The 22,384-nt window shown below is 49.4% G+C and overlaps 1 protein-coding gene across 3 annotated transcripts in view; it reads right to left on the reverse strand.

Moving 5' to 3' along the window:
• Positions 1-22,157, reverse strand: part of GSR (glutathione-disulfide reductase) — a 30,775-nt gene extending 8,618 nt beyond the window's left edge. Inside the window, exons 1-10 of one of the 3 annotated variants that reach the window (XM_074228257.1) lie at positions 21,977-22,157; positions 17,495-17,521; positions 15,975-16,063; positions 15,284-15,353; positions 11,544-11,691; positions 8,095-8,149; positions 5,167-5,266; positions 3,934-4,020; positions 2,854-3,012; positions 1,560-1,671 (exon numbers count right to left, since the gene is read on the reverse strand). In XM_074228257.1, the coding sequence (XP_074084358.1) occupies positions 1,560-1,671; positions 2,854-3,012; positions 3,934-4,020; positions 5,167-5,266; positions 8,095-8,149; positions 11,544-11,691; positions 15,284-15,353; positions 15,975-16,063; positions 17,495-17,521; positions 21,977-22,135 (1,006 nt within the window). In that variant the 5' untranslated portion in view covers positions 22,136-22,157. Of the gene's footprint in view, positions 1-1,559; positions 1,672-2,853; positions 3,013-3,933; positions 4,021-5,166; positions 5,267-8,094; positions 8,150-11,543; positions 11,692-15,283; positions 15,354-15,974; positions 16,064-17,494; positions 17,522-18,568; positions 20,766-20,802; positions 21,881-21,976 lie in introns of those variants that run through there. The other 2 variants (XM_074228256.1, XM_074228258.1) reach the window with 2 other exon arrangements.
• Between the last annotated feature and the right edge of the window lie 227 nt (positions 22,158-22,384).

A 22,384-nucleotide genomic window follows, 5' to 3' on the forward strand; every position in this document is an offset into this window, starting at 1 on the left:
CAGTGCAACAATCGGGAACAATTTTGGGCTATCTGCAAAGCAGAGTACCATCTGTATACAGATAAGGAGCGGTGGAGTTTGAACAAAGTACAAGGACTATTCCTTTTAATTTGGGAAAAAAAACCCAGATATCTTATTGTCTGATCTTGTTACCTCTGAGAATTCTGTTCTCTTTAAGGATATGATTTCTCTCTCATCACACCCAATTTGGATCAAGGTACAACATGGAAACAAAGTAAAGACTGATGGAGTGCTATCTGTGGGGTGGGGGTGGGGGGAGGGAAGCAAGATTGGGGAAAATTGTAAAACTTAAATAATATCTTCAATAAAAATAAAAAATAAAAATAAAAAAGTATTCTGTTTACTTCTTTAAATCTGTCTTTTCCTTGTAGTTTTCCCCTTTTGTTCTGATTCTTCTTTCTTATCATGACTAATATGGAAATATTCATTATGATTGTACATGTGTAATCTATATCAGATTGCTTGCTGCCTTGAGGAGGAAAGGGATGGAGAAAAATGTGAACTCAAAATCTTACAAAAAAAGTGCTGAAAACCATCTTTACATGTGACTGGAAAAAATTACAAAAAATGTTAGCTAAGATAGTCATGGATTTCTATTTTTCTCGCTCCTTGTTTTCAACAATCTTCTTTTAAAATTTTATTAATTTTTAATTTTTTTTTTTTAGGTTTTTACAAGGCAATGGGGTTAAGTGACTTGCACAAGTGGCAAGGTAATTATTAAGTGTCTGAGGGCAGATTTGAACTCAGGTCCTCCTGACTCCAGGGCCGGTGCTCTATCCACTGAGCCACCTAGCTGTCCATTTCAACAGTCTTTTAAAATTCTGTATGTAGGACCCCCTAAACCAGGCACTTCCACAGAAGGATGGCCACCCTGCGGATGCACATGACCCTCAGGGGCTGCCCTTCTCCCTCTGCAGCCACCTTTCTCTCCTCCCTCTCCTTTGCTCAAGCATCCATCCCCACCTTACATCCCTCTCTTGGCTCCCCCCACCTCTTGATGAACAGAAAAGAAAGGTAAGCCACACCCACGCTCCCAGAGGGAGGTCTCGCTGCCCATGCTGCCAACACCGGCTGTATCCAGGCTGGTGACTAAGGAGGGGATTTCAGGATTAGTGCTTCAAGGCATCCAGGACAACAGCAAGTCCAACCCTTCATTCCAGGAGGAACCCAGGCCCAGAGAGGACAAGCAAGTCCCAGAGCTGAAGGAGCCGCCCCAGGAGGTGGTCCCAAATCAGCAAATACTTCCACTGTCACCCCCCCCCAGCCCTAAGGGGGCTCTATGGTCCCTGCTCCCAGGGAGGCTGAGGCTGGGGGATGGCTCAGCCACATGCCCAACTATAGCCTAGCAGGACTTCACAGGGAGTGAAGACAGCAAGGCCTGGGGAGTTGGGAGACCCCGGGCTACCCTAGGACTGGGGAACCTGTCCAGGGGAGGAGAAGAAGTAAGAAGGGAAATAGAGGTGGGAGAAGAGGAAAGGAGGAGGTTGAGGAGGAGGAGGATGGGGGAGAGGAGGAAGAGGAGGAAGAGGAGAAGTTACCTGGAGTAAGGAGAGCTTTTCCACACACATCCCCAACAGCATAGACGCCCTTTCTGTTGGTGTTCTGGAATTCATCGACCAGGATGTGTCCTTTGGCATCAGTCTGAATACCCTGCAAAGGCAGAATGTATGATTATAATCTTAAGCATCCTCAGCAATGACCATAATCCCCTAAGCCCCCAAATTAAGGAAGCATTTCCCAAAGTGGAAGCCCGCCCACTGTAATTTACAGTGGCAACTGATGCCACAGTGGATGGAGCCCCAGGACAAGAAGCCACGAAACCCAGACACTAGACCCTGGCAAAGTCTTTTCCCCTGTTTGCCTCAGTTTCCTCATCTGAAAATGGGGATCACAAGAAGCCTTCCCTCTTTGTAAAGTGCTTTGCAAAATTCAAAGCACTCAAGTAACACTGGTGATTATTTTCTTATTTATTTATTTATTTTTTCAAGGCAATGGGGTTAAGTGGCTTGCCCAAGGCCACAAAGCTAGGTAATTATTAAGTGTCTGAGGGCAGATTTGAACTCAGGTACTCCTGACTGCAGGGCCAGTGCTCTAACCACTGTGCAACCTAGCTGCCCCACACTGGTGATTATTTTTGCTGCATCTCTGGTTGAGTCCTGGGCCTTTGGCCAATCTCTGCTCTGGCGGGTCTTGCTCTGTGCCCCTTCCAGAGGGCTTCCCATGGCTCCTGGCCTGCCCCATCTTTAGGGGTTTAGGCCCAGAGAGGTGAACAGGACACATGGTGCAACAAACTCCCTCTCTCTGATCCAGACCCACAATTTGTCTGTACTGTCTGTGAGAGTGGCCTCAGCATGGCAGCGGCCTCCCCCTCCCCCAGGACATCTCCTGGCAGTTTGCCTAAGAATCAGAACCTGAACTCAGGGCTTCCTAAGCCCAAGGTTGGCCCTCTACCCACTAGGCAGCACCATCTCTCAAAGCTCCAAAGCCACAGATGTCATTCCAAAATCACATAAAAGTCTAAAGGTGATAAGGACGCTGGTGGACAGGAGAAGGGGCAACATGAACGTTCCATTGAAGTTGGGAAAGTGGCGCCGCTTCCAGATCTTTCCCAAGGGAGGCAGAGTGCTCTCTAACCCAGCTCTGCTGGGGCTCCCAGCCTTGGCATGTCTGGAAGATGAGAGGTGGGGAGAGAGCAACAAGCCTGGGTGCAGGCACCCCACCCAGCACTAGGGACTACAATGTGAGCTGGAAGAGGGCAGGGTCCAGAATGAGGCAGAGATGGGGGTGAGGGGACCCCGGCAGCTCCTCCCCCAGCCAGATGGCGAGCCTCACCAACTTGTTTAGGTTCAAGCCCTGGATGTTGGGGCTGCGCCCGATGGCCCACAGTAGGCAGTCCACCTCGGGAATCGTGCAGACAGTGGGTTTTCTATTGGGCTCAGCTGTGACTGTGGTCAGCTCCAAGCCCAAGGGGGTCTTCTTCACTTCCTTGACCTGGCCACAAAAAAGGAGGGCAGAGATGGAGGAAGGGGTCCTGGAAGAGGGGGTGATGTGTGGATCTCCTCCAAGGCTCAGACAGGGTCCAACCCCTGAGGGGAGGCTTGTTTGGGTCCCAAGCTCATCTTCAGGCTCCACACACAGCTTGCTACCAGGACAGAGAGCTCCCAAACAGAAACCAGGTCAGGCTGCCAACCCTGGGGGTGATTTTAGCTCTGACAAGTACCCAAGAAGTCCTGGCCTTACCAGGGATCCTGAAGCTCAAGAGGCCCTCAAGTCCAGTCTGACTGGCAGATGAGAACGTGAGCCCAGAGAGACAAAGTAACCTGGTCAGGGTCATGTAGTAATGGTCAAACCCAGTCTGAGCCGAGATTTGAACCGGGTCTTCCTGACTTCAGATATAGTGCCCCCAGACACTACCTTGCTCTTTACTCTCCATGGTCCGGGAAGCCCCTCCCTACAGAGCCCCCACAAGGGAGGGGGTATGCATCCCGGGGAGTCTTTCCCATCCTAACCCCATCTCACAACCCAAGCTCTGTCCAGTCCTCTGAACACCAAGACGACAAGGAAGCAATACAACTTCACAAGAAGCATACACTCCCCTTGGGGGGAATTCAGGGCTAGCATGCTCACCAACCAGCAGGCACTGTCCTTCCCTTCTCAAGGGAAGCTGCCTCATGTATAGACAGCTCTTTGGGGGGGGGGGCACAGATAAGGGCTCATCCAGTCTCCTCCTCCTTGGTGAGAGAGAGGTTCTAGAACCCCCCCCCAAAAGGAACCTTGGCATGACAGCCAAGTCTAAGGAGGAAAGTGGGGGGCCCTGGATCCCCATTCTGAAGCACTCTGCCCATCCCCTCCTAAGCCAAGCTACTGCAAGAAGCCTGCCTGCATCACTTGATGGGGCAGCCCCAGTCATACCTGGGTGTACTTCAGGACCTCGATGCCGGCATTCTCGAGCTCCTCTGTACAGTTGGAGCTGATTAAAGCATCAAAAGATCGGAGCACCTGCCGGGGGGAGGTGGGAGAGAAAGGAGAACAGGTAAAGTTTGTAAGAGGAGACTTGCCCCACACCTGTTGGCATGGGCCTCTAGAGGTCTGGGCTGGAACACTGGCCCTACTATTACTGACCTCAGATCTGGAGCCTCTACCCCAGACCCCTCCCTCAAGACCTGCTACACATCTAACAAGTGATGAGACAGGGATCTGAACCCAGGGCCTTCAATTTCAAATCCACCACTCTGGACCATGCTGTCCAATGACAACTTATACACCTCTGTTTTTTCATCAGTAACAGGAGGGAGCTGGGGGAGATGATCTTGAAGGCCCCAACCACCTTATGACCTATGAGAGCCTCACTTCCTTGGCTGAGAGAAGCCTGTGCCTCCCTTTCCAGAGCAGTGAGGGACAAGAGGCAGAAATTACAATTCCCCGATTCTCAGGGTCCATGGAAGGGCCAGGAAGCCTTCATTTACCCCAGAAAGGTCAGACTACTCCCCAAGGAGACACCAAGGGGTGCTCCACCAGAAGTCAGAAAGCCCATCCTCCCAGTGCAGGCAGAAAGGCAAGCCTCCCATGAGAAGGGCTGGGATCTCTCCTCCCCACAGCACCCGTGACGGCCCCAACCTTCAATGTGTCCACACCCAGGCTGGTCCAATAACAGGAGTAGTGGTTTCTTCACCTGGGGTCCGGAGACATTTTTAAAAATAATTCCACAATGTAAAAATAATTTGATGATTGCATTTCAGGAGAATGGATCTGCCTTGTAATCCTCCATTCACCATCTTATTCATTTAATATCCTGATTCTGAAAGGGGGGCAGGAACCCTGTAGTCTGTCCATGGTACAGAGAGGCTAGAGACAGCAGGGATAACACTGGTCCAGACCCACATACGGGTCTGCCCCCAACTAGACTCAGTGGAGTGAATGAGAAGGCAGCTCCTCCCAGTAACAACTGCAGCCCTGAATCCCTCCTGGGACAAGAAGCTCACTACCACCCAAAAAGCTCCTGACACTGACCCCAGGCTCTCAAACACAGACAATGGGGACAGAGGGAGTCCTGTGAGCTCCAAAGGAGTTCTATAGTGTTTGTAAAATTGTTTGGACACCAACACTAGCTGCAATTATTAGTATTTTATTCTCCATATTGCTCACCTTGTCATGCCGTATCATGATGGATGTCCGAGAGCCAAGGGCTGATAGGATGCCAGCTATCTCCACAGCAATGTACCCAGCACCCACAATCACACTCCGCCTAAACAGAAGCTTCATTTTAGATCAAAGATCAAAACAAAACAAGCCAGTTCTGTGACACGAACAGAGAGACAGGCCCCCCCGGTTCCTTGGCTCTCCTGCTCACCTCAGTTCTCAGTTCAAAATCTGCCCTTGCCCTGTTCCTCTGGCTTCCAACCTCTAGCTCTGCCCAGACACTCTGCCACTCTGACCTCCTGGCACTTCAGTCGCTGTCAGCTCCTCCTTTCTGTGATTGCCCTCTCTATCCATTTCCCCTGGACCTTTCCTTCTCTCCCCAGTCAGGGTCAGGGGGAGCCCAGGCACCCCTCACTCCCATTGATGTTCATGCCTACAGATCACTCTGGATTCTTCTTGCTGCCAGTAAGATACTGGAAAACACTCTGGGACCCAGGGTCTCTCACTTTCCTCAGGACTCTAGTGGCTGGCTCACAGTGACCCCCCAATCTCTGGGGAAGAGGACCCTTATAACCAGAGAGTTTAACCAACTGGCACATGACCCCAGAAGCTTGAGGCTGGTGGGTTTAGCTGAGACAAAGCGAAGGGGTGATTTCAACATCACAACAGTCTGGATACTGGAGACTTGGTGGTCAGAGAGGCTCTATCAGAAGGGGAAGGGCTTAGCTTTGCATTGGGTCAGCAACCAGATGCTCAGTTCCCTCCAGGCCCATTACACCTTGCTAAACTACCCCGGCCAGTCAGGCAGGGCCAATCTTATATCTTAGAGTGTTGTTCAGTCAGGTCTGACTCTTTGACTCCACCTGGGTTTTTTTGGCAAAGATCCTAAAGTGCTTCTAAGCCCAGTGCTCAGGCACCACGTTGCCCAAGTGAGGAAGACCTGGTTCAAAATGGGACTCTAAGAACACCTCCCTCCGGGGTTATTGTGAGGCCTGGGAATAGTGTTTAGCAGAGTCAGCTACTCTCCTCGACCTGATCTGACCTCCTCCCACTTAAACAACCTGTTGGTTTACATGGAGCCCCACTGCTTGCACAGAAAGGCCTGATTGACTTGGTCCCTCCTTCTCCATAGTGGCTCCTGAGCAGGCAGCCTCCCCTCCTACCTTGCTAATACAAGCACTTAGCCCATTCCAAATCCACCAAACTGGAAAGACAGCATGGGGCTTCATCATATGCTTTGCAAAGGAAGCTTTCCCAACAGTCCTCCCAAACCTAGCTGCCTGGGAACTCTTACAGAAGAGAAACTGAGCCAATTCCAGCAAGACCCATGCTTAACACCAGGCTGGCTCTTGGTGGTCATGACTGTCTTTTCTAAACATTCAGTAACCTTCTCTTCCACTCTTCATTATAAAATTTTCCAAAAAGTCAAAGTGGAACTCCCTGGCCATTCATTCCCAGACTCATTCTCTTCCCTTTTTTGAAAAAGAGGTCACTATTTGCTCATCCTCAGTTCTATGCCACTTTTCTAGGGCTCCACCATCCTTCCAATACCAGTGATGTTGCCTAAGCAAGCCAAGCTGCCAGTTCCTTCAGAACCCTGGAATGTAGCCCTGCAGGGCCAGAGGGATTTACATTGATCCAGGGTAGCTGTCTATCACTCTGCTAACCTGTCAGGTTTTAACTTCCTCCAAGACCTTCTTATTCTTCTCTTTCTGGTCCAAAGGTCAGTCTACTTTGGCAGGGTTGAAAAAGGTCAAAGAAGATTCTTCTTAGTTCTCAATAATCCTTGATCCTCCATCTCCTACACCAATTTGACCAGTTCTGTGATTTTCCTCTTTTCCCAAATATAGCTAAAACCAGAAAAAACCAAAATACTTTTTTCTGATCCTTAGCTTTGCTATAGCTATTCTGAGTTAGCCTAGGATTTCAGAACTTAACTGCTACAAAGGGCATTTCTCCTGGGATTCTGAATTAGAAAATGACTGAGTCTCAGTTTCTTTAACTATAAAATGGTACGATGCATTGTATGCCAATTTTACAGGTACTGAGAGGAAAGCATCTGGTAAATCATAAAGAGTCATCATTATTGTTTTATCATTATTACCACTTATCACTATGATCGTAAGTGAACAAAAGCCTTTTTTGTTCTTACCCTGTTATACTAGGGGACAACTGACAGCTGAGAAGGAAGAGACAGGAATAGCTCATTGCCTTAGTGAAAAAAGAACAAAGGGGTCCCTGGGCAACACCAAAAGATGCCACACAACTGAGGTAACCAAGCTGCCCTGATCCTCTACACTCAGATGGTCAAGGAAAGGTTAGCAGCCTCCAGGTCATCAACAGCCTTACTCTGGGGCCAGATTGGGCCAGGGTCTTCTCCAACATCATTTATAACTCCCTATTAGCTTGATCTGCATGAAAAATTTCTTGATTCTGTCAAAGTTTTAGGGCATGTCCCATGCAGGAATGTGTTGGTAAATGTTTAACCAGGTTCTCCAGAAACAAAACATACCTATGACATACTTTTAAGTTCAGTCTAAATTATTAGTTTTTCCTCCATGACTTGTTCATGTCTAGACAATCAACAAAATGGTATATCATTCAAACCCAATCTCTGATCCCTAGCCCACTGGGAAACCATGAGAGAGTCACTGCTCTCTCTTGTTATCTTTTGAAAAATGAAAGGACTGACCCAAGGTCTTTCCATCTCTAGTCCTAGGATCCCATGATTTCCCTGGGTCTCAGTTTCTTCATCTGTGAAATGGGAGTAATAATTTCTATAAACCATATAGTCCATCAGATGAGAAGTTCACAGGAAGATCACCATCTGCTGACTGGAGAAAGGGTCCTTGGCTCACTCACAAAGGATCACGGTAAGAGAGTCTGCTGTGCCTACCCATGACCACCCAGGATGGGAGTCTCATTTGGGCTTACCTAGGTAAATCTTCCAGCTGGAAGAAGCCATCGCTGGTCATTCCCAAGCTGGCACCTGAGAAGTAAAGATTAAATCATCATGACCACAGATGAGAGAGAAAGCTGGGGATTTCCAACACCCACACTTAGCTCCAAGGAATGGAAAATAGGAAGGTGTGGGCCTATTAGAGTGGAACCCTATGGATCTGTCACTTGCTGGGTTGGTCAGGCTTGCTCAAAGGCTTTTCTATTTTGTTTTTATAAAGGCTTTTCTTTGTAAAGAAGGAGGGTTCAAAGGCAGGGACTGATATGGGAATGGGCAGGCAGGATAGGGAGTCCCGATGGTACAAACAGCAAGAAACAGCAATAATACTTTGAAAAAAAAATACACACACACACACACACACACACACACACACACACACATATATATTTAGGCTTTTTTTTTTTTTTGCAAGGCAAACAGGGTTAAGTGGCTTGCCCAAGGCCACACAGCTAGGTAATTATTAAGTGTCTGAGACCAGATTTGAACCCAGGTATTCCTGACTCCAAGGCCAGTGCTTTATGCACTACGCCACCTAGCCGCCCCTATATTTAGGCTTTTGCAAGGCAAATGGTGTTAAGTGGCTTGCCCAAGGCCACACAGCTAGGTAATTATTGTCTGAGGTCACATTTGAACTCAGGTCCTCCTGACTCCAGGGCCGGTGCTCTATCCACCGCACCACCTAGCCACCCCTTTAAAAACATTTTTATTAGAGAGAAATTGTAAGAATTTGTTCCCTTACAATAATCAATCTTCCAGAGAGAGGATATTTAGGGAAAAATAAATAAAGTTAAGATAATTCTCTGTTGTGGTGAGGCTACACAGAGAACTACAAGGAGGCACCAGAGGCCTTAGGTTCAAATCTCAGCTCCATCTCTTCCTCCTCATGTAACCTCAGTCAGGTTCTTTCCTCTCTCTGGGCCTCAGTTCCTCCTCAGTGTGTATGAGAGGGAGGGGGTTGTATGCTACAACTTCTAAACACCCCTCTAAACATCTGCCCCTTAGGGGCTGTGTGAGCAAGGAAATTCATCCCTCAGAGCCTCAATTTCCTCATCTGTGAAATTTGAACAAAAAGGCTTGTAGCCTTCATAGCTGGTGCAGGTAAAATCTCAAACCTTATAAAGCTGTATCATCATCAGTATTTTTCTAGAAACCACAGATTTGGGGAGTCTAGGTGGCGCAGTGGATAGAGCACCGGCCCTGGAGTGAGGAGTACCTGAGTTCAAATCCGGTCTCAGATACTTAATAACTACCTAGCTGTGTGGCCTTGGGCAAGTCACTTAACCCCATTGCCTTGCAAAAACTGAAGAAGAAGAAGAAGAATATGTCCTTCAATTGGGGAATGGCTTAACAAACTGTGGTATATCTATGTCATGGAACACTACTGTTCTATTAGAAACCAGGAGGGACGGGATTTCCAGGTAACCTGGAGGGGTTTGCATGGACTGATGCTGAGTGAGATGAGCAGAACCAGAAAAACACTGTACACCCTAACAGCAACATGGGAGTGATGTTCAACCTTGAAGGACTCACTCATTCCATCAGTGCAACAACCGGGAGCAATTTTGGACTGTCTGCAAAGGAGAGTGGCATCTGTATCCAGATAAGGAGCTGTGGGGTTTGAACAAAGTTCAAGGACTATTCCCTTTAATTTAGAAAAACACAGATGTCTTATTGTCTGATCTTGTTACCTCTTACGAGGTAACAAGTTATCCTCTCTAGGGATATGATTTTTCTCTCATCACACCCAATTTGGATCAAGGTACAACATGGAACCAAAGTAAAGACTGACAGATTGCTTTCCATGGGGGCGTGGGGGGAGGGAAGTAAGATTGGGGAGAAAATTGTAAAACTCAAATAATATCTTTAATAAATCTTATAAATAATATAATAATAATATCTTTAATAAAAATTAATTTAAAAAAAAGGAATACTCTTTTCAGACCAGACAGCCCCACAGAAACATGGGCCACCATATTGAATGTACCACAAGACCTCAGAGTTGGAAGGGTCTTTGATGATGTAAAACAAGTCAGTGGCTGCAGTAGAAGTCCCACCACCTTATACCTGTTGAGTGGCTGCCATTCTCCCGTTGGACGGGACCACCGAGAGGCAGAATCCTCCTTCCCAGAGCAGACCATTCTGTTTTGAGATAGCACTCTCTATGAGGAAGATTCAATCACCTAAATTTGCAGAATGCTCATTGGTTGGTTGCTCTTTCTATAATTTCTCATCATTACTGACAGTGGCTGGGCAGGGTTATAATCAGACAGCAATTTTCCAGGACTATTGTTATTTAGGATAACACTGGCACTAACAAGCAATTTATATCACCTTAAGGTTCACAAAAGCTAATTTGTTTCTCATAATAATCCTGGGAGATAGTGGGCTTTGGGGGGGGGGGGTAATCTGTCCTTTATACAGGTGAGGAAAAGTGAGTCTCAGAGAGGCTACAAGCTTTGTCTTCAGTCACAAAACTGACAAGTATCAGAAATGGAATTAAAACCCCAGATCTCTCCTGATTTTAAGGTCAGAATTCTTTCCTCTCAATCCCATCCAGTTCATCCAAAGCTCTGGGACAGAGTGAGTCTGGGCCTGATTCCCTGAGCTCACCAGAGGGGGTCCAATGTGTCTGGTGAGTCTGGCCCTTTGGTCCTTCAGCTTAACAAGTCACTTGGCTCCTCCCATTTCTCTTCTAGACTGTGCCAAGTTCCCATATTTATCCCCTTCGCCCACCCATAGTTCCAATTTCTAAACTGGTCTAAGACTTCCCTGTGCATCCATATGCATCTCCTTAGACACCTCAGCTCACCCACTTTCCTTGCCATCAGAACTGTTTCTCTTTGTGACAAGGAGAGGACTGGACTTGATGACCTTAAAGGGCCTGTTTACAGACAAGGATTCTACATCAACAGCCTTAGCTACCATGTTCCAAAAATATCACATGGTAAGGTATCATTAAAAAGTTCTAATAGGAATTCTATTTCCACTAAAACAGAGCTGTGGACATCTCCTCAAGCTTGTCAAGGGCACTCTGCAGTCCCCATCTCAGAGAACCCCGAATGTCTCCCCCACAGCTGAACCCCTTGTGTGAGCATCATGGTGGGAAGAGGTAAATTCTGCCCTGCCACTGGGGCCAGGCTGTAGTCACGAATACAAATGCATACCCAGGCCTCCTGACTCCAGAGGCCAGCCTCTTCCCTTTTAGCTTTCCTTCCCTATCCCAGGAATGCCCCCTCCCTCAGTCTCCTTGTGAAGACAAGAGCAGACAGCATTTCAGCTCAAATATGACCCTACAGGGCTCTGGAGGAACCCCATCTTAGAAGTCTGGTTCATGCGCTAGCTGTCCAGCCTATGAGTCTGGTGAGTGTAGAGGAGCCCATGGGCCTGGGCTGGCCTGGGGGCATCATGGCATCCAGATACTCACCAGGGATCTGGTCTTCACTGGGAAGGGCTGGGAAGCCCCCAGTGGCAATCAGGATGTGGGGAGCACGGTATTTCTTCCCATTCACCTCCACAGTGGGCTCAGGGTCACTTGTGAAGGCTGCATGACCCCGAATGATTTCTATTTGGGACTGAAAAAAAGAAAAGATGCTTGGATCATCCATCCAGAGAAAGGCAAGGCCAAACTTGGTCTATTCTGGCTGAGGTCATTCCATTAACATGGCACTCCAAGGATGAGAGTAACTTCCAAGCCCTGTCTCCTGCTCTCTTACTCTACTCACCATCCCTGGGCCAGTCTAGGTCACCGCTCCCTCCTGGCCTGGCCCTCCCATTAGAATGTATCCACAATAGAAACTACTTCATTCATTCATGGCACCACCAAGAAAAGTATGTAAGAGAAAATAAGAGAAAGAACAGATATCCCCATCTCATTGTGAAGGAAGAGGGACTTGCTCAGGATCATTTGGCTAGTATAAACGGAGAGAGAGCAATCACACCCTCCTTTGCTGACCTTCAGGAATCTGGGCTGCCTGCAGCACCCCTTGAAAACATCACAGATTTGTCATTCTGATGACATGGGCCCTTCCTATCAAGACACATCCAGGAAGAGTTCCTTTGGGACAGCTAGGTGGCGTAGTGGATAGAGCCCCGGCCCTGGAGTCAGGAGTACCTGAGTTCAAATCTGGCCTCAGACACATAATAATTACCTAGCTGTGCAGCCTTGGACAAGCCACTTAACCCCACTGCCTTGCAAAAACTAAAAAACAAACAAACAAAAAAAAAACACCCAAACATGATTTCATGGTCATGGTCTTCTAGTTACCTACTGTCCCCTAAAAATCATCTTCCCAGGTCCTACTGTGCCCCAGAGCTTGGTCTGACTGATCCTCAGAGTCTTTAGGACAATACTCTGAGCCTGTCCAGTTATGTAGGATCAGTTGGTGGGTGAGTCCTGGGCTCATCTAAGGTCACCCACCGACCTACCATCACCAAGGACTCCAATGGTTGGAGTTGGCATCCCTGACAAGATGGGGAAGAGGACAGGTTTGCATCAGAAAAAGAATGGATTTAGAAGTCTTGTCTTGGGAAGGTATGATAACAGTCTCCCAACTGGTAAATGAGGGACGACTCAAAGGCTTTTTGTTCCCTTCCAAATTTACTCTATTTTCCATACCAGATGAAGGAGCAGAATCCACCCCACATCACCCACTGGTGAAATCACAGATCTGTGGCATAGGAATATTGGAAAAATCATTGGTGAAAGAAGGCAAGCCATCAGCGGCTATCAGAAATAAATGGGTACCATGCCATTTCATTTATTTCTCCCACTATCAGAACTGTGCCTGGGACCCTGGAGCTTCTGGTACAACTAAACTTACAATTTAGCCAGTGAGTGACCTTCTAGGCCCTGGGCAGCTGGCCAGGGTCAGCACAAGTGAGCCTGAGCAGTCAGTAAGAAGAACAGTGATACAGGTGGAGAGGAAGGAGAATGGGGAAAAAAAGGGCAAGGATGGCAGGAAGGGCATCCTAGAAGGGTGAGAGTCAGGGCAAGAATGAGTCACGGGCCAGCAGGAGTATCCTGGGGCAGAGAGAGGAGAACTGCTCCCAGCTATACCTCTAGTACTGGCGAGGGGGTAGGTAGAACCACTAACCTACAGTGGGTCTGCCCCCAGAAAGGAAGGCTGTCCACAGCAAGTAGTTTTCAGAGTAGGGACATCTCCCTGCTTCCCCAAAGCATCACAACCCAAAGCTGCTCAGTCTAGGTAGGTGGCTCAGGGAGGTCTCTGAAGTTACCACACGAGGGTAACCTGCAGTGATGAGGGCTGAAGGAAGGGTCTCCCTTAATGGACATTCATTCATTGCTGAATGTCCTAGTAACTGACATCTAACAAGGCAAAGTGTAAATAGAAACTCCTAAGCCATTCATGTACTAGAGCTGATTTTGCAAGCATGGAAAAAGCTCTTTATGAAAATCAAAGAAGAGATTTTCTGCAAGATGGTCAAATGACTGGCTAGCTCTAGGGGAGCTTAATTCCTTCCTGCCTCTTATAAGAAAGACTGCCTTGCAGGAAAAGGAAAAAAATTGATTAAAGAAATGAATAAGTTTCCCCCCCCAAATTACCTTCCAATGTGATGAATAAATATTAAGGGACAAAACAATCATAAGAGAATCATCTCAAGGGCAAATAATGAAATAACTCTGCCCCAGAATCTGGTAATGAAACTGAACCCACCTGGCAAAAAACTCCCTTAAAAATGACCAGCTAAGGGGTGGCTAGGTGGCGGCCTTGGAGTCAGGAGTACCTGGGTTCAAATCTGGTCTCAGACACTCAATAATTACCTAGCTGTGTGGCCTTGGGCAAGCCACTTAACCCCATTTGCCTTGCAAAAATCTAAATAAAAACCAAAAACAAAAACAAAATGACCAGCTAAGGGCAGCTAGGTGGCACAGTGGATAGAGCACTGGCCCTGAAGTCAGGACAACTTGAGTTCAAATCCAGCCTCAGACACTTAATAATTATGTAGCTATGTGACCCTGGGCAAGCCATTTAACCTCAATGCCTTGCAAAAGGAAACAAAAAAAAAAAATGACCAGCTGGCATTTAAAAAAAAAAGGAGGGGCAGCTAGGTGGCGCAGTGGATAGAGCACCGGCCTTGGAGTCAGGAGTACCTGGGTTCAAATCCAGTCTCAGACACTTAATAATTACCTAGCTGTGTGGCCTTGGGAAAGCCACTTAACCCCATTTGCCTTGCAAAAACCTAAAAAAAGAAGAGGAGGAAACTGAAGTCAGCAATGGAAGAACAAAAAAAAAGTTATTAAGAGAATCTGAGTTGAAACAACTGATGGAGAAGCTTCCTGAATGGGAGAGGCATCGAACAACAGAACCATTCTGAGAGGGATAAAATAGCAGAAGCTACAAAGCAAAATAAAAAACAAAATCAGAAATCAGCACAGGTCAAAGTCATCTCAAGATCACTGAAGAGAAAGCCATGAGGAAAGAGCTGAGAAGGATAACTGGGAACACATTTTAAAGTGAGAGAAGATTCTGAATGCTACACAGCTCAGAAAAATCACACAGGAACATTCCTCTCTCGCTGAAATCAAGCAATAATGTACAGACTATCAGAATCTATAGAATGCCAACAGAGATGAATCCTGGATTCCACTAAGAAACATTATAGTCAAACTCCAACATTTCAGCAACAATGATGATTTTGTGATAAGAGTTTGGCAGCCTCCATTTGAAAAGTGATGAAGAGCAGAAAGGGAACGTGGGCCGAGCAACTGACCCCAAGGGGACGAGAAGGAAAAATCAAGGACAGAAGAAAGCCTTTGAAGACTATGTATTGATAGAAACTTGAAGCTATTGATATCCAAACAGCAAAAGGCAAAAGGCATAGTGTACATTCAGTCCATAAATCAAATAACACACCAAGACACCTTCACAATTAAGAAGGCTGATGCTGGTGGAGCTCTCAATTGCAGTAAGCAAGGCTGGCAGAATGAATATGCTATGCCCCTGGCAGTGTGGATAGATGGGGTGGGTGACCAGCCCAAGTCAGAAATGAAAGGACAAAGCTCACAGGCTGCACCAGACCCATGAGTAAGCTCTGCATGTACTTCTAGGTTGAACAAGATAGGGAGACCTGGTCTCTAAAAAAATACATAATTTTGAAAGAAAAACTTTGAACACCAGTGGCTAGAAATCCCAGCAGACAGACCTTGGTGAGGTTATTTTGATAGATGGTGTTCAGACGGCTTACGTAGGCATCCCGCTTCTCCTTGATAACTCTGCCAATGAGATTTGAATCATTTCAGTCAACAACCAAAATGGCCCCATGGTTCCTCATGGGCAGGGACAATAGCTCTCCCAGTTCGTTCAGGCAAGGAGAGCCCGCCAGAACCACAGGGGAGGAGAAGACAACCTCGAGTTCTCAAAAAGTGCCCATCTTCCTTTTAGAACATGACTACAAGGGCAGCTAGGTGGCACAGTGGATAGAGCACCAGCCCTGGAGTCAAGAGGACCTGAGATCAAATCCAGCCTCAGACACTTAATAATGACCTAGCTGTGTGACCTTGGGGCAAGCCACTTAACCCCATTACCTTGCCCAAAGCCCCCCCCAAAAAATTTTTAAAAACCATAAAAAAAAAAAGAACATGACTACAACCATGGTCTACTATTACATCTATGACATCACCAGGAAGCCACTCTCCTGCTACAGCCTCTACCCTCATTTCAACTGCTCTGGTAGCAGAATTACTGCCTCCCTCCACCCTTCTTAGAGTATGTATTGCTGGAGGGCAGGTTCTATACTGATTTTCCTCTTATCTCTCCTGCACAGGGTCCAGGAGACAAAGGCAATTCCATATAAGCTGACTTCCAGACCACCCCCTATGTCCCACCCCACTTACCTCCAATTGAACTTAGCATCACAGCTCTGGAAACCATAATCCTCTTGGTCGTGAATGAACTCTGAGTGGACTGCAGTATTCCACATGACCTGGAAGAGGCGTCAGAAGACATTGGTCAGTGAATGGTCAGTGAGAGGGAACCTGCTTTAGGACAAACTGGTGCATCATCAGTTCTTTGGTGGTGACAACCCTCCTCTTGAGCTGGAAGAGAGCAAACATCCTCTTCAGTCCTCTCTTTGTTCAAAAGTGTCCACAGTTGGGCTGAATGACACACTTAGCTATATGATCATCCAAACCCCAGAGCAGCCTAGATTAGGAGTCCTGCCTGTGTGGCCCCTGGTCCTGGTGTCATTTCCCTCTGCTACAAAGGAAGGGGCCAATCAGGAAAAAGGCAGGCCACGCCCTCTTGCCACAGGGTTTTTTGGTTTGCTTTTTCAATCTACAATCTATAATCTACAAACCCAGTAATGGGATTAACTGTTCAGTAAAGAGCCTTTACAAAGGACCTAGAATAACATCCCTGGGGAGATTCCACATCCCAAACACCCTAATACAAGGAGGCTGCAAACTCCCAAGGTTGTCCCCAAGTCAACTTTCAGCTGGATCCATTTGCTCTCCCAGCACCCATCCAGAAGGGTGTGCCAGGAGCATACAGAGGGCAAGGCAATGCCAAGCCTTTGCCAACACCTTCTCATGGCAATCTGGGAGGAGAGGGAAAAAGGGCATGGGGCGTTGCCTGGACCGGGTGGCCACATCTCCACTTGGGTTTCCCATCAGATCCACCCAAGGAGAAGGGCTGTGCCCTAAATCAACACCTCCTATACAAAAATGCTAGACTTAGAAGGCTGCCCGGGCAGAGAGGCCCTGCCCAGAGTTACAGACCTGGACCACAGATCTTACTGCTCTCCCAAGGAGAGTGCTACAATCCCAACCTGAGGAGGTTCTAAGGTGGGTCAGGTCCAGAGGAGATGCCTGCACCCTACCACCCCCTCCCCCAGTGAACAGTCCTGTCTGCATTCTCCTGGGTAGACCTAGCTCTTATGAGACTGATGCCAGTTCACCAGGGCTGATTGCTGTCCAGTCAGTCGATGCTACCCTGAAGGTTAAGCTGGGGAACGGCAGACACCACTTGGTGACAGTTGCTCATCTGTGGGTCAAAGCCAGAGAACAGAGGGGGAACCTCCAGACCCAGGGTTGCATTTGAGACCAAGAGGAAGGTCGGTCAGAGGCGGGGACTTCACCCTCCTGATTGAACAGGCCCTGCAGGGGACAGGACTAGCTGAAGATCCCACAGAGGATCCTTGCTCAAGAACCAGAAGCACTTCTGAGACTATTTGACAAATGGAGAAATCAAGGTCCAGGGCTGGGAGGAGGGTACTGTAACTAGCCTGGGGGTCACCTAAGTAGAAAGTAGGATTCAAACCCAGTTTTTCTAATTGGGGAACAGCAGCCCTTACCACGGCAGACCCAACCCCTCCATCCCCCATTTGCAGTCAAAGGAAGGAGTTAAGCAAGAATACCTTTTTGGGCACACATCCAACATTCACCTGAAAAAAGAAAATGAACAACTTCAGAACAGGGAAGCAGTGAGTCCCCAGTGTTCCCCAGCACCCCAAGGCCGGCCAGCAGCCCTTTTCTGGACGTTTCTCCTAGGAGGGCAATAAGCTAGTCTGGACAAAATTCTTGGGAAAAGGAAGGTTTGTTTTCCCATGACAAGGTGCTGTCACCCAGGAAGACTCATTTATTAAATCACATAATGACCTAGGGAATAAAATCATCCCCTTCAAAGGTCTCTCAAAATTATCCTTCATTTCTTCTAGTTTGGGGGGTTTGAAAAATACAGAAGGAAAATCCTGCAGGTTTACAGCCAAAGAAACTTCAGAGATTATTGAATCCCTCACTTTACAGATGGGGAAACTGAGGCCCCCACTAGGGAAGGGATCTGTCCAAGGGAACACAGCCGGGAAAGGGAAAAAAAAATCAGAATTTGAACCCAGGTCCTCTCTGTTGAGATCCATGAGGCTCCCTTTGTCCTAAAAGAAACCATTCACCAGATCCCTGCTCCCAAACCAAAACCTTCCTTTTCCTTGGAACACTAAGCATCCAGAGCTGACTAGAATCCATCTGGCCCCAAGACCCTGGGTCTGCACCTCGTGGTTGGTCTCTGTCATCCAGGTCAGGAGGCTTCCCCTCATCCTCTCCAGGAAGCCTCCCACCTCTTCCTTCCCTCTGTCATTGGGCTCCTTCCTAATGGCCACTACCTTGTTTCTCTCCTCAGACAGGGAGCTCCTGGAGAGGAGAAACTGTCTTTCCCCAGGTTTGGCCCGCCAGTACCTGGACTGAGCTTGGACACAGCAGGGGACTCATAATTGCTGGTGGACTTGGCTTTTCCATTTTCCTGCCTTCCCCCTCACCCAGGCCCTCCTGGCGGCCTCTGCTCCCCAGTCTCTCTTCACCAGTTCATGGGGCTGCCAACCTCCTCCCATCACACCCCACACGTGGGAAGGAAGCTGGCCCCCACAGGCTATTGGCACAGAAGCTCCCTGTGGGCACCCCCCCTCCCCTCACTCGGGACTCCCCAACAAGGTTCTTACAATATTGCTTGGCCTTGGTCTTGTTCTTTTAGGATTCATCCGATGTGTTCTTACACCTACCTACCTCCCTATAGCAGCACGAGATTGATAAAGGTCATAGGGCCACATCTGGCTAGGGGCAGGCTCAATAATCCATGGGGACTATCTATTAGCCTGGAGTCCAAGAGGACAAAGGGGCTGGGGCTCTGGGGAGGTGCCTGGGATCTGCTGGTCTGGGGCTCCCAGGAGAGACTGGTGGGGAAGAAGGAACTCAGGCAGCATCTGAGCATGAGAGACTCTTGGTTGGCCTCTCTAGATCCAGGTTCAAATTCCTGGCAGTGGGCAGTGACCTCTGACAGATGGGAGTCAGGCTATCACATCTGGGAGGATGGCGGTGCCTTCCCCGAACCCATGCCCCAATGCCCCCCTGACCCTAACTCTGGCACCCAAGCCAGCAGTTGTGGTGCCCAGGGAGGCTGCCTCTTCCATCCTAGATCACCCAGGAAAGGAAGAGCCCACACCCTCATTTTGATCTTGAGTCACCCAGGAAAGGCCAAACACAAAGGCTTTTATCTTTCTCCTAGATCTCATCACTTTACCTCACCCTCAAAAAACCCTTTTCTGAACTTCCTCATTTCTGGGCAGGGCACCGCCTGCTGCCCTAGACCAGGGCCCCTCGGTCAAGCAAGCTTGTCAGTTCTCCGTTCTCACCTTCTCTGGCATCTATCCTCCAGTCTTAACTGTTCCTGGGTGACAGGTGGGGTCTAGAGTTCTAGGGGAAACCCTGTCTGTGAACAGGAGAAAACTTGCTCCCAATTCAAATGTCCAGCAAAGGTGTGGGCTAAGGAGGCCACAAAGCCTTGCGACTGTGAACAAGACAAGGCCAGGTGCCAGGAGAAGGGACGGTCAGGGGCAGATGAGCTGGGTCACGGCTGCCCCAGAGTCTGGAGACACAAGAGAAGGCAACCCTCCGGAGGACATTGGGAAGAGACCTTCCTCAAATGTGGTCATCAAGGGGGGTCCTAACCTTTGTTCTGGGTCATAGGATTTGAGGGTTGGAAGAGATTGGCCATTCTGGAAAACAATATGGAACTGGGGCCCAAGGAGAACAAAGAAAGGGCAATAGACCCACCTAAACACAAAGAATTGGAAACTGAGGAACCTTCCACTGGGGAAGGGCTGAACAAGTGGTGGCCATGAGTGTGATGGAATACCAGTGGGCTCTAAGAAAAGAGGCAGAAAACTATTTCTTCCTCTGCAACATGGCCAATATGGAAGCAGGTTTTACCTGATTGTGCAAGTGGAACGCCTGCCCTCTTAGGACAGGGGCAGGAGAAAATGTGGAACTCGAAATTTTACCAAATACAAATGTGAAAATTGTTTTGGAAGGGGTAGTGAGGTGGTGCAGTGGATGGAGCACCAGCCCAGAGGTCAGGAGAACCTGAGTTCAAATCTGACCTCAGATGCTTAATAATTATCTGGCTATGTGACGTTGGGCAAATCACTCAACCCCATTGCCTTGCCAAAAAAAAAAATTTTTAGAAACAAATAAAATGATATTAAGAAAGAAGTCAGGGGGAAGCTAGGTGGTGCAGTGAATAGAGCACCTCCCTTGGGAGTCAGGAGTACCTGGGTTGAAATCTGACCTCAGACACTTAATTACCTAGCCTTGGGCAAGCCACTTAAACCCATTGCCTTGAAAAAAAATCTAAAAAAAAAAAAAAAAAGAAAGGCAGGGAATGGTTTCAGAGAATCCTGAAGCAATCTGAGCACTGGCAAGGACCCCCAGAATAAGAACCTACAGCTTCAGCTCTCGGCCGCTCCTGGCTCTACCTGCTTGGGCCAAGTTGAGAAAGGCCCATGGCTCCTTCACACCACAGCCCTTCATGTATGCCAACAGCCTCTCTCCAGGCTGCACAGCCCCATTTCCTTCAGCAGTTCCCCATGCTGCTTGCCCTGCTCTGCACTTTCCAGTTCACCTCAAAGGTGGAAGCCCGCCATGGGCACAATGCAGAGGATCATCGCCTCCATCTTCCTGGGAGCTGGTGCTCCCTTAGCCCATCCCAAGATGGTTTGAGAGTTTCTCTGTCTTCCATACCCCATTTCCCTGTCCTCCCACCAGACCCTTCTCCCTGCCAGTGTGGTTGCAGCCCAGCCTGCTTGCCTCCTAGGCTGGATCCCTGGGGCACACCAGTGCCAGGCTTTCCTTCTAATTCCTCACTAACAGTCTCCTGGCTCTGCAGAGACCATCCCACCTGAGAGGGAACTGTTTCCCCCAAGGTGGCAGGGACACTGGTAGAGCTAGCCAGAGCCGGAGGGTCCTCGGGGTCATGGGTCCAGAGAGGCAGAGACTTGCCAGTGAATATCACATCCACATTCTGTATGACCCCTTCAGGCCTTGGTTGGCTCCTCTGTAACATGAGGTAGAGAGAAGGAAACGGGGTCCTGGAGAGGTGGATGTGAAGGAAACATGACTTAAAATGTGAGCTTGGGCCGGGTGATGTCTGAGTTCCTGTAAATCCACCTGGGGAAGGAGAGCTATGTCACAAGATGAGCCAGGCCCAGCAAGGGGGCAAGATGGCAGGTGGAGGGCTGTGGTTCAGTGTGGCAAGCCAAGGGGCCCAGAAGGACTGGGTTTTACCAGCAAGGCCAAAGGTTTGGGAGTAGAAATAAAACCCTGTCTGACCTTTGGGAGCCCCTGGACTTTGATCAGGCACTTACCCAGGGCCCCGTTAGTGGCAGGCAGGGGGTGCCATGACAGCCTTGGTGCCACCCAGGCCTTGAAGAGGGGGAGCGGGCTTTGGCATGGCTACAAGGGGCTAGCTTTCCCCCTCCCTCTCCCCCAAGGGTGGTGGGGAGAAGCAAAGGTCATTCTGGGAATTAAAAATTAGATCAAACGTAAAGGAAAAATCAAACCAGAGCAGGTGTGGAGCCTTGTGGCAGGGACAGGCCTGGGGAGGCCCAGAGTCAGGCTGGTCAAGCAACACCCATTAAGCACCTACCAGTGACCTCAAGCAAGCAAGGGGATAAACGAGTGAGGGGCTGCTGAGTGCCTTGGGGGGGGGGGAGTGGGAAGACCTGCCTTCCAACCTGCCTGCGGATGTGGGGGTGCGCTCGACTAGTCATCTCCTGGCTCTATCTGTGCTCCTGAGAAAAGGGGTGCTGGGGGGCACTCAGGGGAAGCCGGGCCTTGGCTCTGGGGTCCAAGAAGCTGGGTTCAAATCCTGTTTCTTGGCAATACTGCAAGTCCTATGAGGACTCTCCTCCCGCCGCTGGTGACCCCTCCTTCTTCCCTCTGTACCCATCTGTGCCACCCAGGCCTCTTTTGGGAAGTGAGTAAAAGAGTTAAGGATGCAAAGAGCCCCAGCCCCCAGCCCCCAGCCCTGGGTCCGTGGGGGGTCACGGGGGGCTCCGGGGGCGCCTACTCACGCAGGTGCCGCCCAGCTTGTGGCTCTCCACCACGGCGGCGCGGGCCCCGAGCTCGGCCGCCCGCCGGGCGCTGGCCAGGCCGCCCGAGCCGCCGCCGATGACCAGGAAGTCGTAGGAGGCGTCGGGCTCCCCGGCGCAGGGGCCGGCCGCGCGCTCCATGGCCCGGGCCGCGGCCCGCAGCAGCCCGAGCCCGCGCCGCGCCGCGCCCGCCGCCAGGCCCAGCCCCGCCGCCGCGCCGCCCCTGCCCCGCCGCCAGGCCCAGCCCCGCCGCCGCGCCGCCCCTGCCCCCGCCGCCCCTTCCCGCCGCCGCGCCTTCCCGCCGCCGCGCGCCGCTCGGGGCCGCTCGCCAGGGCGCGGGGCGGGGCGGGGCCGCCGGGCGGAAGCGGGCCAAGGCCCCGGGGGCGCCGC

This window comes from Macrotis lagotis, chromosome 3, assembly GCF_037893015.1.
Source record: "Macrotis lagotis isolate mMagLag1 chromosome 3, bilby.v1.9.chrom.fasta, whole genome shotgun sequence".
In the NCBI taxonomy this organism is placed as follows: domain Eukaryota; kingdom Metazoa; phylum Chordata; class Mammalia; order Peramelemorphia; family Peramelidae; genus Macrotis; species Macrotis lagotis.